At 37.0% G+C, this 16,514-nt stretch overlaps 2 protein-coding genes across 3 annotated transcripts; both read right to left on the bottom strand.

Moving 5' to 3' along the window:
* Positions 1–571: 571 nt before the first annotated feature.
* On the bottom strand, positions 572–8,681 carry LOC102584463 (mis18-binding protein 1-like). Of its 2 annotated transcripts, XM_015305977.1 has the most exons (10): positions 8,487–8,680; positions 8,323–8,408; positions 7,288–7,432; positions 4,702–4,837; positions 3,767–4,614; positions 2,847–2,922; positions 2,678–2,736; positions 2,281–2,338; positions 2,004–2,083; positions 572–1,033 (listed from the first exon to the last, which is right to left on the bottom strand). In XM_015305977.1, the coding sequence occupies exons 1-9, from the start codon at positions 8,577–8,579 to the stop codon at positions 2,040–2,042; spliced, it is 1,545 nt and encodes a 514-aa protein (XP_015161463.1). In that variant the 5' UTR covers positions 8,580–8,680; the 3' UTR covers positions 572–1,033; positions 2,004–2,039. The 2 variants fall into 2 exon arrangements, with proteins under 2 accessions (XP_015161463.1, XP_015161464.1); XM_015305978.1 differs by lacking the exons at positions 572–1,033; positions 2,004–2,083; positions 2,281–2,338 and having other exon boundaries at positions 2,847–2,917; positions 8,487–8,681.
* Positions 8,682–9,373: 692 nt separating this feature from the next.
* LOC102582244 (5-oxoprolinase) lies at positions 9,374–15,929 on the bottom strand. Its single transcript, XM_006340985.2, has 2 exons — positions 15,747–15,929; positions 9,374–13,554 (listed from the first exon to the last, which is right to left on the bottom strand). The coding sequence occupies exon 2, from the start codon at positions 13,547–13,549 to the stop codon at positions 9,743–9,745; it is 3,807 nt and encodes a 1,268-aa protein (XP_006341047.1). The 5' UTR covers positions 13,550–13,554; positions 15,747–15,929; the 3' UTR covers positions 9,374–9,742.
* Positions 15,930–16,514: the final 585 nt, after the last annotated feature.

Genomic DNA, 16,514 nt, shown 5'->3' with positions numbered 1-16,514 from the left:
TCATATTGTTTATAAATGCAGAATATAGATTATTTAACAACGAAGTGGGTGAAAATCATGAGAAATTTAACAACTCGTAGAGTTACTTAATACTCATCTTGGTGAAATATAACAATTAGATAAAGAATTAAGGTCTCATCTGCTTAATCTTGATTGACAGAGTCATTCGAAATCTTTGTTGTTGGAGGGTAAATATTAAATAAAATATTCTAGGTTCATTCTAAACGGGCTGACAAAATTATTCAGTACCCATGTCGATGGAAAGTAGCAATCATGTTAAATATTTAAGGTTTCATTTGCTTAAACTTTGTTGGCAGAGTTATTCAATATTTGTGCTGAAGGAAGGTAAGAATCAGATAAAATAATCAAATTTACATTTGCTTAAACTTGGTTGATACAAAAAATTATTCAGTGTATAGGCTAACGGATATTTTTGTATTGATGGACCATAACAGTCTCAATAGGAAAGCCTATCGGACAAGGAGGCAACAATCAACCATCCACTCTCGAGATTCATATTGACAGATAGATTTTTGAGTCCTTGAACCAAAAAAAGTAAAAAAGAATGGTATTCACACTGGAAGACAACATGTGACCATGACATAATAATAACATACCCAATGTAATATCACAAGTGGAGAAGGTAACCCTACCCCTACTTTGTGAAGACGGAGAAACTATTTCTGATACACCATACATCATACACCATGATGTGTTTGAAAAGTCTGGAGAGAGTGACCTTACCCCTGCTTTGTGAAGACGGATAAACTATTTCTGATACACAATACACCATATGATGTGTTTGAAAAGTTTGTTGCTTTCAGATATACCAAGATACAGTCCAAGTGAACCTATATATTAGCATAACTAGCTGCATAAATGAGTTAACATCATAGCTTACAAGCTGTTCTAAGAAACAAAAGAGATATCTGTCTAGTAAATATGCATCCAAAAATGGCATTAGCAAACTGTAGAGCCTTCACACATTTTTGTACAAATGTGCCAGTGTTGCTTATGCCTCCCCTTTAGGTTCCTGAACAAAACATAACAAAGAGAGTTAAGCAAGAAAATCCGCAACTTTGATTATGAAAGGAAAACTAAATAAAAGTAAACAAGTACACAAACAAAGTGTAATCCCACAAGTGGGGTCTTGGAAGAGTAGAGTGTACGCAAACCTTACCTCTACCTTTGAGAAAGTAGAGAGATTGTTTCTAAAAGACCCTCGGCTGAACAAACAGTGAAACAGAGGCAATAGCAGAAACTAAATAAAAGTAGAAGTTTTTTTTCGCCTTTTAGTTTAAGTTCAGAAACTGATTTTCTACAACTTTTGCTTATATGCATCACGTCGACCCATACAAAGAGGACTAGCCAGGAATCTTGTCAAGAGTTGTGGAGTACTAACAATTAGTTGAGTTCTTTGAAAACAAATACAACCCTCATGAGGTCTTTCGCTTTGTTTCTTGCTCTGTCTTTTATTAGCAAAGATAAACATCCACTTTAACCAAAAACATAACCAGAGAACATGTATAAAAGATGTACAGAGTTGATCAACTTTCTGGTTAACAAAGATGGAAGTTACTCTGAATCCTTCCAAAAAGTATCACCATAGACTCCAGTGTTATCAAAAGCGAAAAGCACAAAAAAGCTCTAAACTATAAGCGCAAATAAAGCATGGACTTTTATTGACTAAAGGTGCAAATGGCGTGTAATCCAAGATTAATAATCACAAGCATGAATAATAAATATATGGACAAAGAAATTGAAAAGACATTATGATAAAGTAAAATATCAATTGTTTAGTGTCGCATCTTCAAGATTGCACTCATTGGCAAAGAAAGTATGTCTTAAAGCCTTGAAGACACTGAAGCGCCTATAAAGTGAGGCAAAGCGCTCTACATGTTTTCTGCCTTGCTTTAAGAGTGCCTTTGACAACAATTAGACTCTTAGATTGTTTTGTGAAGAGCGCCTGATTCAAAGATGTTAACTGTGAATACTTAACATACCTTTACATTTCCACTAGACAATAGGAGCTTTAACTTTCATCTGTGTTGCCGTCTCTTTTTTGATGGTTCAGATCTACACACTGCCAAAGCCATAAACATCCAATAAATTACATAAGCAACAGGCATGAAGAGTACAACTGTGAAAATAGCAAGGAAAGATCTATTTTACAAGTAAATAATAGGTTTGGGAGCTAGAAGAGAATTTCTTCACTCCTCACTCAAGCAAAATTCTTGATATGAATCATCTCGTAAGGAAAATAAAGAGATCGTGTAGCACCTCTAGATAGATAATCCAGATTCAGGTCGCCTTGTTTAACTTCTGTAACACTCTGATCCTGAAACATATATAAGGGTAGTTATAAGAAGATGGACCAACTTTGAGATACATATCTCCTTAATAAGAGCAAATGAGAATACGCCTGAAAGGAGATACACAAATGAAAACCCCAAGTATTCCTCCATACACCCGAGGTTAACAAATTCCAAAGCCTAAAAGATGATAAATCTGCTTCAAATTAGGCATAGAATCTAGTTGCTAAGAATGAAAGATGCATATGACATGAGATGCCTGTGGTGAAAAGAATCTGTAGCACCATAAAGTGCATAAGATTAGATGATAGTCCAAGATTCATGGCCGAGTTATATAAAGGTATATGCAAAATCTGATGACTAACCACATCATAAACTGCTCTTTGATTGCGCCAAAATGCCATCGGAGGAAGTAGGACTCTCCCTACAGAAATACAAATGCAGGCAAATTTTACATTATATATATACATAATCATAAACAAACAAAAAAATTCTGAGAACCCTAGAAATAGCTAGCTCTGATGACCAATGCACCTGATCTAGATCTGTTAAAACTCAAAGGTTCAGGAGAGATAAGTCGAACTGCCTCTTTCCCTTGCTGAGGACTTCCCTAAGTAAACAAAGGAAAAATAAAAAACTTAAAAATAATCAAACATATAACCAAAAATAGGGGGTGGAATTTGTTTCTAACAATGATGATCAAAAAGTATAAAAGGACACATTAAGCATTGGAAGTAGATATCAAGTTCACACTGTTACCAGGGATCAGTTGTTCAATTCAATTAACCAATTATAAAAGCAAGGGAACAAGAAAAAAGATGCAATAATACAAACTTGACCATAAAAATTGAAATAAACAGCTAAATGAGGAACAGCCAAGAAAAGATAGAAGTATCGGATCTCTTTTGGGACTAAGCCACCCACCCCCCACCCAGAAAACAAGAAGATGGAATTGCTTGGATTGTGTTCACACAAGCAGATGCCATCACTGTTTTTAATAGCATTCCTCTCGTGTTTAAATCTTCATACCAGCTCCATATTAACATACCTAGAAATCTCATACTAACAAAACTTGTTGCAAATTTAAAAAGAAATAATAGTTTGAGAAATACCTAGAACCATGGTTGCTGGTGTGACAGGAATCCCTAGACACAGAGAGAGGGTACGAGCTAATCTTTTACTAGAGGGAAAGCTGGCGAAAAGCATAGAGCGTGCGTGCTACACTCAGGTATCCCGTGGAATTAGTCGAGGTGCGCACAAGCTGGCCCGGATACCACGGTTATCAAAAAAAAAAACCTAGAATCATGAGGGTTATAAAGGCTCAACATCTGTCATGCTTCTAAAACACTAATTTATTTTAGAACCTGCTAAACATGTAAATGGGAAGTGCACTTTCATGTCACAAGAACACATAATGTAAAATTAAGATAACTTTTCTATGAGCGCCTACTGACATATGACAATTTTCTTTTTGCATTTTCCGTGCTTGAACTTTTAAAGTGAGTTGTTCGATTAACATCTGCAGTTTGCTCCTTTGCAATGCTTGTAGAAGTGTTTGTAGAATTAAGCATGTCCGGTGACCTCATTGCTCTTTTTGTCTTCTTTTGTACAATAACTTCACTTGCAACTTCTCCATCATTCTGATTGTCCCTCATCAAATTGTCTTCTACTTCACAGTCTTTTCTCCCATTATGATCCGGTATTGTTTGCTCCTTTGCAATGCTTGTAGAAGTGTTTGTAGAATTAAGCTTGTCCGTAGACCTCGTTGCTCTTTTTGTCGTCTTTTGTACAATAACTTCACTTGCAACTTCTCCATCATTCTGATTGTCCCTCATCAAATTGTCTTCTACTTCATAGTCTTTTATCACATTATGATGCAGTATTCTTTGCTCCTTTGCAATGCTTGTAGAAGTGTTTGTAGAATTAAGCTTGTCCGATGACCTCGTTGCTCTTTTTTTCTTCTTTTGCACAATAACTTCACTTGCAACTTCACCATCATTCTGAATGTCCCTCATCAAATTGTCTTCTACTTCATAGTCTTTTATCCCATTATGATCCAGTATTGTTTGCTCCTTTGCAATGCTTGTAGAAGTGTTTGTAAAATTAAGCTTGTCCGATGACCTCATTGCTCTTTTTGTCTTCTTTTGTACAATAACTTCACTTGCAACTTCTCCATCATTCTGATTGTCCCTCATCAAATTGTCTTCTACTTCATAATCTTTTCTCCCATTATGATCCTGAATTGTTTCACCGGTAGTCTCTACATGATCATTTTGAACTAACTTCTTTAGATTTTTAACCTCTGCAGGTTGCAGAGAAAGTATAAGCAGACTACAACAAAAACTTAGCAACTTTCAGACATACAAATAGGTTCATAGAGTGAACTTACTTTCTGAGCACACAGATGGTTTTTCAAAACCAAGGGCATCGCTTGCAGAAGCCTTACCTTTAGATTCTCTTCCTAAGAATTTCTCATTGAACGTCTCCCATCGAGGAGGAAAACCAAAAAGAAACTGTTCGATCACCTGTAAAGACAGAACCATTGACAAGAATTCAAAGGATCGCCAATCGCCAATTATAATTATCAAAAATCTCTTTTTCTTTTCTTTGGGACGGTAACATAATTGTCTGAATGCCTTTGGTCAGCATATGATGATTGCTAAAACTTCATCAAACAAAGAAATCCCTGAATTCTATCCCTTAGTGTAAAAAACTGCACCAAGTCCTTAGAAGTTTTTTTTTTTCTGGCTTTTTTCCAGAAGGAGAGATGATAAGGAAAAATAAACTACTATCACTTTCTTATACTGAGACATTGTCTATGTTGGGACTCCTAGAATCTTTTTATTATTATTATTGTTGAAGATAGTATATTGATTTCAGGAATAAGTAAATGCTGGGAAGTATTTACAACAGGAGGCTACATTACATCAGCATATGATGATTGCTAAAACTTCATCAAACAAAGAAATCCGTAAGTGTAAAAAACTGCACCAAGTCCTTAGAAGTATTTTTTTTTCTGGCTTTTTTCCAGAAGGAGAGATGATAAGGAAAAATAAACTACTATCACTTATATTGAGACATTGTCTATGTTGGGACTCCTAGAATCTTTTTATTATTATTATTGTTGAAGCTAGTATATTGATTTCAGCAATAAGTAAATGATGGGACGTATTTACAACAGGAGGCTACATTACGTATTGTGTAATGAGCTCAGAAAGACAATTATAGCACCAACGTCATTTGCAATAGCCATGATATACCAAAATTAAAACAAGATATGCATCTGTATTTAATGCTAATAAACTACAAATAATCGGGACTCCTAGAATCATTTGAGACACATTTATGAATGATGATGATAATTCATCCATCATTCACAATTTTTGGGAATTTCTGTACAGAAAACAATTTTTTGTCCAGATAATGCTATTTGATTCCTGATAAATCAAACTTATAGCCACCCTAAAATAGTTGATCTAACCTTTACAACAAACTAAAAATTATTCTAGTATAATGAACTACCTATTTAAGCTTTGCTACTTTTCTAACCAAGTCTGATGGAAGTGTTCTCTTGTCAACTTAAAAAAAAAAAAACAGAAGACACACCAATTTACGGGAAAAAATATTTTCGGTAGGACACACCTTCTCCCTTCCAATTTTTTATTTACTACCAATTAATAAAGGCCTTCTGATGAATCATAGTTTAATAAATGTAGTATAGTAGAGGAGGTTAGCATCGAGAAGCCTTGTAAATATGCTAGAACAGTAGAGTATGTATACTGAATTAGCTACTCAAAAGACTTAGTTTTTGATAGAGCCCAGTTCTCACTGCAATGGTTATGAGCAATCAAACGAATTGTTCTACATTATTTAAGAAGTTAATTTCAGCAACTTATCAAATGAATCTCTACATTAAGTCATGAAAAATCTGCTTCATAACTAGATATGCTATGCATACAGTTGGCAATTCTTATTTTTGTAATCCATCTGAGTCTCCATGGTCACAGTCTTGGGCTAAAGATGCCCACAAGGGCCTAACAGCTTGGACTGTCTCCTGATGAGAAGATATTGCATCAAAAACTGCTGTTAGAAGATATTAGCGGTCCTTTGGTCTTGAAGGCCCTTCGAAGTCTCACTTCTTCTCACTTGTAAGATATCCAAACCACATTTTTCCTTCTGTGTTCACAAATTTTTACTCCAGTTACAATTTACAAATGGGTGTGACTGTTTCTATATCTACCAGCGTCAGATTTTCCTAGGGACCTGCTCTAGCCTTATCTACCAGGAACCAATAGTTCAGCTAACGATGAAGTTTCTCCTTAAACTTGACCTTGTCTAAGTAAGGCTTCAGTTAAGGGGTTGAGACAAATACAAATGCTCAAATGTAAGATAGAAGGGTGTCTATTTGTCTTCTTCAACGTATAAACAAGACAATCACAGAGATCTTTCTCATTGAAAAGTGAGTTGGTTATTGTATCCTTCTTTATATTGAGATATCCAAAAGATTCACTTTTACTTTTTTGAGAAAATTTCTCAAAAGGGGTTTGGGTTTGACATGACCCTTCGGGACTAAAGTTAGATTAAAACAGTTTTCAAATAAACTGAAGTTGCTCTAGGCAATAGCTTGTTTTTCTCTCTATCTTCTTCTATACTTTCTAACCTATCAGTAATTACTTCTATATTCTATTATCATTGTGCAGTACTAGCATAAGAACCTAAACAAGTATGTTCTTTCTGCTATTATTTTATTCCTTTTCCTTTTAAAGTCAAGAGAAACCACAGATCCTTACTGCAATTAGAGAGAGCATCCATCTTTGTGATGGTAGTCTAATCAAACAATACGATTAATTGGATAACACAAAACAAAATAATCTATTTTGGAGCAAAAAAGAGGAGGGTTATATCAAATTCTCATTTTGCAATCAACAAAAAGATTTCATGGGCAAACAAATACGGCATGTCCCTCGTAGCATACCTCAGATGGAAAACCATTTTCCTCTGAACGACTTTTGTTTATGAAGCCTTTGAGGACAACGCATATCCCATCAATGGTCTCAAGATTAAAAACATCATATATCTTGAGAATTGGTGCAGACGTGAATCCTCGCAGAGCTTGACCCCTACAGAAACATAGTAGAGTGATTAAAACAAAAGGATCTGAGTGCAAAATACCACTTACTGAGTCAGCTATAACAGAAAAGTACAGAAAAGCTATGTCTTTGTTGGGTTCTTTAATTATAATGAGGTCTTAAGTTGAGAAAACTCGGGATTTCCCAACCAAATATAACCACGTACTGCTTCTATAAATTACTTGGCCTCATCATCCTTTTACTCCAGATGTAATTTACTTCTTTAATACGATTGCCAATTTCCTATTTTAACAAACTCACATTACAAACTCATCCGGTTGAACATCATTTCTGGTTTTGATGTGACATTTTTCAACAAATAATCCTATCTGCCAGTTCTTTAACCACATTGATGACCAGTTCCAAAATGATAATCTCCTCAAACTTCGATTTTCTAGTCTTCATGCTAGTCAATCTGGTCAAAATATTTAGAGAAGGCAGTATAGTTCATTAAATACACCCCCTCCCACCCCCAAAAAAGTCAAGAATTCATCCCTACCCAAGTCCAAGGTGACCAAGAAAATTGCATGACCACATAGTAAATCCAAAATCACAAACTCCAAATACCTAAAACAACTATAAGCTAGCGTTTGACCATAGATTTCGGCAGTACATTTTGAAAATTTATCTTCAAATATCTATTTGACCATAAAATTTCATCAGATTTTTCAAACACAACTTCAAATATTCAAAATCACAACTTTACAACAACAACAACAACATACTCGGTAAAATCCCACAAGTGGGGTCTAGAAAAAAAAATCACAACTTGAAAAACTCAAATTCTCAATGTTCCAACTTCAAAATCTATGGCCAAATGGGAGCTTAAAAGTTTCAACAAAACTTTGAAAGCAAGAAAAAAAAAGGAAGAGAAAGTTTACTCTCGAGAAGTGAGCCCAGCAACGGCAAGGGTTCTTCCTTGAGAATCTCTTTCAGCCCTAATAAGCCACCAATCTTTCAAACAGACCTGTTTTTTTGTCAAAAAAATCAAAATCAAAATTCACAAGAATCAATTTTTAGGGATTGCTACGAAAGACACACTCACTGTTGGCTGAAAACAAGATTTCGATGAATTGCTGCTTTTGGGTTCCTTCTCCTCGTCAACCCTTTGAGTTTGACAAGTTGAAGCAGAAGCCATTGCCACCCTCCTTCTTCTTCTTCCGCGGGAATGTCACTCTCTCTTCCTTGTCTCTCAATTCCCAACAACCCCTTTTGCTGTTCCTTTTGGGGAGAAGTTCAAAATTGGCTCACACTCGTATTTTAGATACATGCAAATAGATTCGGAGTTAAAAGGGCAAAAAAAATGAGTGAAGTTTTCAAAAGCCGCAATAAAAATAAGTTTGAAAGCTAAAGGATAATATTTAATCGGGAGGGGAGACAGCGTCCAAATTGGGGTTCCAAAACAGGCGCAATTGCAACCCCAATTTAGACGCCGTCTCCCCTCCCGTTTAAACGTTACCCTTTTGGTTTCTAACTTATTTTTGTTGCCCTTTAGGAAATTCCACTCAATTTTTTTTGCCTTTTTGCCTTTTTGCCTTTTTGCCTTTTTGGCTCGGCTCGGCTCTCTCGTTATGTACTTATACTTCAGAATGTATTGAGTATCAAATATACATGTATCTAGTATCAAAAGATAAATGTTGAGTTATTGACCGTGCATTTGATTAGAGATTATTAATTTGTGAAATGATACAGTATAATTATTTCAAACTATAGAGTAGAATAGTATTTCCTATAGGAATGTTTGTTCAATTAAGTAGTTTTACCCTTTTTATTAGCGCTATTAGATTAACAGAAAATTCATATGATTTGGAAGGAGTGTTGTTTGAATTTTGAAAACTAACAGCAAATATTGTTCTTTGATAATATTACTGGTCACTTCTCAAATGCAGGAACAAAGGGAGAATAAAAGAGTAACTTATCAAGTGAAAGCACTACCATGAAATAACATATAGTATTAATTCATTTTCGAAACCATCCTGCGTTCACCCAAGATCGAAGAAAAGGAAACATTTTTATTAGAGAGGTTGTTTCCGAAAGACAAACAAGAAGGGCACTTTATCCCCCCAGATGACAACAGAGGCATGTATAGACCAAACAGCTGATATGAAGTCATGAAATTATTCAAAGTTCACACATCTTTAAAACGGAGAAATTCTAATCAATAGCAAGTTCATGTCCTCATTTCCCTTATTTGGTGTTATACTTTTACTCCTGTGTATGTGTCTGTGGCATGGAGAGTATGTAACTGCAACCTCTGAAATGGCATCCATGAGATTTGCAGAAGTTTTTGGTTGGGATTGTTCATATTGAACCCCAGCCACCACCTCCTGGAGTAAGAATCTGAAGTATTTCGCCAGCCTGCACCTCAATTGTGTTTTTACCACCAACATATACCTTCCTTTTATCTTTGGTGATGAGGAAATTAGCACCCCGAGCCCCATCTGCTCCACCCATGAGTCCCCTTGGGGCATGCACACGTCTTTCTGAAAGGATACTGACGATGACTGGACGTTTGAATTCTATCTCCCTGATAATGCCATCACCTCCTTTATGTTGACCAGCACCACCACTATTCTCTCTTATTCCAAACTTATGCAATATAACTGGGTATCTTTGCTCAAAGATCTCTGGATCTGTCATGCGAGTGTTGGTCATATGGCACTGGACTGCACTCGTCCCATCCCATGTAGGTCCAGCCCCACTTCCACCTCCGATTGTTTCATAGTAACCAAAAGTGTCATCACCAAAGGTTAGATTATTCATGCAACCCTGGGAACAAGCACAAGCTTGGAATGCAGTGAGAACGACATCGGTGACCCTTTGTGACGTAAGAACGTTACCACCCACCACAGCAGCCTTGTCACTTGGAGAGAGAAATGAACCAGGAGGTATATAAATCTTTACAGGAGCCAAGCAACCTTGATTGAGAGGAATATCAACATTCACCAAACAGCGTACACAGTAAATAACTGCAGCAGCTGTCACTGCTTCTGGAGCATTCCAATTACCATAAACCTCTGTGCTGGTCCCAGAGAAATCAAAAAATGCTTCACCCTTCCGAGAATCTATCGTAAGCTTTAAGTGTATGGAAGACCCATCATCCATGTAATCTTCCTCTTCGATAGTCACTAAGTCTCCCTCTGCAGACCTTTTTGATTCGGAGGAAACTCTCCCAGCAACAGATTTAAGCATTTCTCTCACTGCTTCTTCAGCATTAGCCTGTACATGGTTCATGTATGCCTGTACAGTTTCCAGACCGTATTGCTCAATAAGCTCATTAATAAGGGTAATTCCTCTCTGATTTGCAGCTACTTGTGCGTGAAGGTCAGATAAATTATCCTGAAGCCTGCGCGACCCTGGAATCTTATGAGTTGATTCTTCAGAACAGGGGTAACAAAGAAGCTTGGTGATTCCTTCTTCCTGAAAAATGCCCTTCTCAACAAGCTTGAATGTTTTTATTGCTGCTCCTTCCTCCCATATGAACTTTGAGAAAGGTGGCATACTTCCAGGAGTAATACCTCCAATCTCTGCATGATGCCCTCTACTTGCGACAAAGAATATCAATCTACCTTTGTTAAAAACAGGTGTAATAACAGTTATATCAGGCAAGTGGCTACCACCAGCAGAAGGATGATTGGTGACTAAAACATCTCCCTCATTTAGTTTATCACCCCAGTACTTCAGCTGCCATCGAACGGTGCTCGACATAGCCCCCAAGTGAACAGGAACATGGGGTGCATTTGCCACAAGCCCACCATCATGGCCAAAAAGTGCACAAGAAAAGTCTAGCCGCTCTTTAATATTTGTTGATATAGAAGTCCTCTGCAAGGTGCGCCCCATCTGTTCAGCTATTCCCATAAACCGGTTGTTGAAAATTGACAGCTGTACAACATCTGCAACTTTTTCATCTACCTTCGCCGTATTGAAAGTCGACTCTATCTCTATTTTAATGTTACCATATTTAGTAACAATGGCCTTGCAGTTAGGTTCAACAATGACAGTACTATTGCCATTCATGATAATTGCTGGGCCAGGAAGAACATGCCCACATGCCAAATTTTCAAGCTTGAACAAAGGAGTGTCATTCCATCCACTCTCAAAGTAAACCTTGTAGTGACTTTCAATTTTAGGGGCACCAGGGGCAGCATCTAGGGCTCGAGGCTTCAGTATGTTAGTGACTCCAACACCGCGAACCCTAACATCACATATGACTATACTCCTGTTTTGAAGTTTAAATCCATATTCCCGTTGGAACAACTTGACAAATTCAGCAGCATAATCACCTCCTGATCCATCATCATTGATTGGTCTCTTTACCATGATTGCGGTGTCTGTTCCCTCGTACCTTAAGTTTAAGTATGTTTCACTGGTGATACTTGCTTCTCCGAACCCTTGCTCCTGCAGCTTAGACTTCACCTGCTCCAGCAAGATAGTTTCTCTGCGACAGGCTTCAATCACAGAATCAGGACCATAAACAGCTGAATATGGCTCTTGTGCCTCTTCTACCACATCAGCTAACCCCATACCATATGCACTTAAGATCCCACATAACCTGTGAATAAGAACCTCCTTCATTCCAAGTGATCTAGCAATGGCACAGGAATGTTGAGGACCTGCACCTCCAAAGCAAGCAAGAGCATGGTTGCTTGTTTCATGGCCCTTCATTTCTGTCAACTGTCGTATTGGACGACACATGGTCTCATTGGCAACATTCACAAAGCCTTGTGCAATCTCCTCAACTGTCATGTCCCTCGCAGATGAATCCTGGCTCTTTCTGTAGGAATTGATTTGCCTTGCAAGTTTTTCAAAATCTTCCCTGGTAGCATCAATATCTAATGGCTGGTCTTCATTGGGACCAAAAATGGAAGGGAAAAATTCAGGAATGACATAACCCAAAATAAGATTTGCATCTGTAACTGCTAGTTGCCCTCCTTTCCTGTAACAAACTGGTCCTGGATGTGCACCCACTGAATCTGGTCCCACCCGGAAAGAACCAAACTGAAATTTTAACTTTGATCCACCGCCAGCAGCGACTGTGTTTACATCGAGCTGAGGTGCTTGAATTATTGCACCAGCAACCTGGGTTTCTATAACTTGTTCATAGCTACCAGCATATCGGCTGACATCAGTGGAGGTACCACCCATGTCGAAACCGATTAGAGCCTTGTCTGTTTCAATCCCGAAGAGTGTCTGAGAGTAACCAACTACACCACCAGCAGGACCTGACAAAATTGCTTTGTGGCCTGAAAATCTATTTTCTGGTGCAAGCCCTCCATCCGACTGCATGAATAAAACATTCAACTTCCCTTGTCCTTCATCAAATTTGGACATAAAACCTGACAAGTATTCTTTAATAACGGGAGTCAAATATGCATCTACACTTGCTGTAAAACCTCGAGGAACAGCTCGAACCATAGGAGTTAAAGCAGATGATATAGATACATGCCGGAAGCCCAAACTAAGCGCTAACTTTTCCAGAAGTATCTCATGATCTGGGTAAGTATAAGAGTGAAGCAAAACCACAGCTAAGCAACTAATACCCTTTTGCAGCAAAGCATTCAGTAACGGTTTCAGAGCTTCCTCATCAAGTGGCTTTACAACCTTGACAAGCTCGCCCGAAATACCTTGAACAAGTGATGGAGAAGGGTTCAAATCTACTCCCTCCTTATCAAGAACCAGCTCAACTCTCTCATCAACCTCTACAACCTCTTCATACAGATTCGATGGTTTTGATACAGTGAGGTCAAATATATGTGGACGAGCCTGGTTACCAATCTGGAGCAAATCCCTGAAGCCTCGAGTGACACACAGTGCAATTCTCTCCCCCTTCCTCTCCAACAATGCATTTGTTGCCACGGTTGTACCCATCCTCACCCATTCTATCTTATCGGTAGGAAGCTTTGAACTACGGGGAATTTTCTTACCAGTAAATTCCTCCAAAATCCTCCTTATTCCTTCAACTGGAGCATCATCATAATTAGAAGGATCAACTGACAACAACTTCATGACTCGGCCTTCAGGTTTACCAGGAATGTCTGCATAGACATCAGTAAAAGTGCCCCCTCTGTCGATACAAAATTTGAGTTTTGCTTCACTTTGACTCCCCATGCTTTCTACAGGAAGAGAAAGAAATGACTTGATTATACAGAAAGTATTGCAATAACCTGGTATATTGCCAGTAAAAGAGAGTTAAAAAGGGCTTTGGTCACAAGCATGACAAATTCAATTAGCCAAAGACTAGTAGCAAAATAAACACAGCACCATTGTAGACTATGGACCACAAGAAATTGCAAGAAGAGGAGCATCAAACACTGTTCAGAAGGGAATCGATATATGTCTTCAAGTGCTTGAATGTTAACATTCTTGCATATAAGAATCAATAAAGGCAGCAACCATACAAGGGAAAAACCAGGACGGTCCCTTAAGTATGGGCATAGGAATATTTTGATCCCTCGTAAATACAGTTAAATACTTATGTTTACAAAAGTGAACAGCTTTGGTTCAAGCTATAGCAGATTTCTTAAAACTAACAGAAAAAAGACACAAACTAAAGTACCATCTGTTGAGCTAATGTAAAGAAGACAGAGAGAAACCTTTTCCTAAATTTTCCTGTTGTAAAGAGGAAAATCCCTAATTTCTTTTCTTGGCTTTTGGCGCCAAAGTGCAGGGATACAGCAAAGCAAAAAAAAATAGCACAAAGAAAAACTAGAATTGTAATAATCTAGTTTAAAGCCATTACACTAAGGAAAGAAAACCCATTTACAGTGGGAGAACTTTAACTTCTTCCCAAACTTTCCTTCTTGCACCAGAAACAAAGAAGTGTATAATGCATCTCAGTTTTCACTGTGAACAAATCTCTATTTAGTTGCTACAGACCCACTTTCGTAATCGCATGGCCACCAAACACGATTTAATTGAGAGCTAATTTCCAAACTAATATACTTAGCCTTAAAATTGCACAGATTAAGGCTTGAAGCACAATTTTCCTTCGATTGAACTTCAATTCTTTTTTTATTAGATCCTTCCATGATCCATTAATGAAATCTATACATCTATCGTTGATTAAGGCTCCTTGCTTCTAGATTAGCTGTTTGGTTTCTAGCGACTTTGGTAGATTGTCTTTGGTAGAAAGAGTGCCTACCAGTCCTTTAATTTTCTAGGATTTTGGAAGATTAAGGAGTTAGTGTCTACATATCGGCTTTAGTTTAACTGTGTCTTGTGTCTTTTCTGTTATATGTTGGACCAAAGCTATCCACTTTTACAAATATAAAGGATCTTTTATGTTCAACTAAAAGGAGTATCCTGGTTCTTTGCATAAAAAGAAAAGGAAAAGAGCATTAAACACTGTAACTGAAGGATAAGATGATGAACTCAAGTGCTTGAGTTTTGAATATTCTCGCATATGAGAATCAACAAAGCAAGCAACCCAAAAACAAGAAAGTGAGGGAAAAAAAACATAAAAACTATGACTTTTTAGTGGTGAAGAGCATCAAACACTATAACTAAGGGATAAGATGTATGCACTCAACTACTATGAAAACAGCAAGCAACCAAAAACTAGAAAATTGCCCCCAAAAAATAATCCAATACACACTCGAAGTGCTTGAGTTTTGATATTCTAGCATCTGAGAATCAATAAAGCAAGCAACCTAAAAACAAGAAAGTGCTAACAAAAACAATGATATTCTAGCATCTGAGAATCAATAACGCAAGCAACCCAAAAACAAGAAAGTGCAAACAAAAACACTGATATTCTAGCATCTGATGCAGCTGAGATTCAATAAAGAGCATACGTAAAGAAATGAATCTTGAGCCTAACTCAACCCCAAAAGCTAACTCATGAAGGCAGAATTGCCCGAGACCATATAAGTTGACCACTCATCTCATCACCTAACCGATGTGGGAACTTTTTCATTCTTCAACATTAAAAATTACGACTTCATAGTGCATCAAACACTATAACTAAGAAAGAAGATATATGAACTCAACTGATTAAGCATCAATACACTTCCAAGAATCAAAAACAGCAAGCAACCCAAAAAAACACAAAAGGGAGTGAGGGAGGAGATATACACAGTCAAGAGCTTGAGTTTTGATAATTTTGAATCTGAGAATCAATGAAGCAATCAAAACCCAAAACAAACAAAATCCATTTATGGAGATGAACAAACAAAAATTAACAAATGGGTCTCAAACATTAAGCCTTAAATTTCAATATAGCTACAACCCATCAAGATTTTCTCATCTTTCAATCAAATCCCAGATGTATAATGAGCTAATTATCACTGAAAATCAAAAAGAGTACCTCAAATTCAACGAGAAACTGCTTAGTTCTTCAACCTACAAATCCAAAAACGATTCGAACATTTGCTGATACTGACTAACAAAGAAGCTGATATTCAATCACTTTATGAAACTTCGCGGAAAATCGAGTGTCATATAATACTATATACTAATTCGTGATGATGAGGAAAATGCAAATAATGACGAGGCATTGTAAACTTGTATATATCCACAAAAGCTATACATGAGCGTCAAAAACTCACTTACACTATTTTTTTTTGTTGAGTTTGACATCTAAACTATTGTGAGATTGTGAATTTCATACATACCTTAGTGTGCATTCGGTTTTTCGGTTTGGATTTTCGATTTTTGGTTTTGTAAAAGTGTAACCCAATCCAATCCAAAATAAATTTGATTTGGTTTGGTTTTCCTCTATTCGGTTCGGCTTTTTTCAGTTTGGTTATTCGATTATGTCAATAATTAATAACATATATAACCAAAGTAATAATATTTAATCCCTTAAATATACTTTCTAATATAAATCATAAGTAAAACTTAAAACACAATACTTATAAGTAGAAAAATTTTACTATGGGTGAGGCCCAACCAACCAAAGTTGGAAGAGGCTCCACCCATTTTTTGACATGTGGATCGTGGGGCCCAAATTATTAGTTAAGGCTAAAAAAATGAAACCAAAAGGAGAGAGAATGTAAAGTTTGAGTGGGAATTGCAAAATAATTGTGGGATCCATGTCAACTTCAATTAAATAAATTAAAATATTATATTGAAA

This window comes from Solanum tuberosum, unplaced genomic scaffold (genome assembly GCF_000226075.1).
Source record: "Solanum tuberosum cultivar DM 1-3 516 R44 unplaced genomic scaffold, SolTub_3.0 scf00021, whole genome shotgun sequence".
In the NCBI taxonomy this organism is placed as follows: Eukaryota; Viridiplantae; Streptophyta; class Magnoliopsida; order Solanales; family Solanaceae; genus Solanum; species Solanum tuberosum.
Note: the sequence above shows the minus strand (reverse complement) of the source record. Positions and strands in the feature narration are given on the sequence as shown.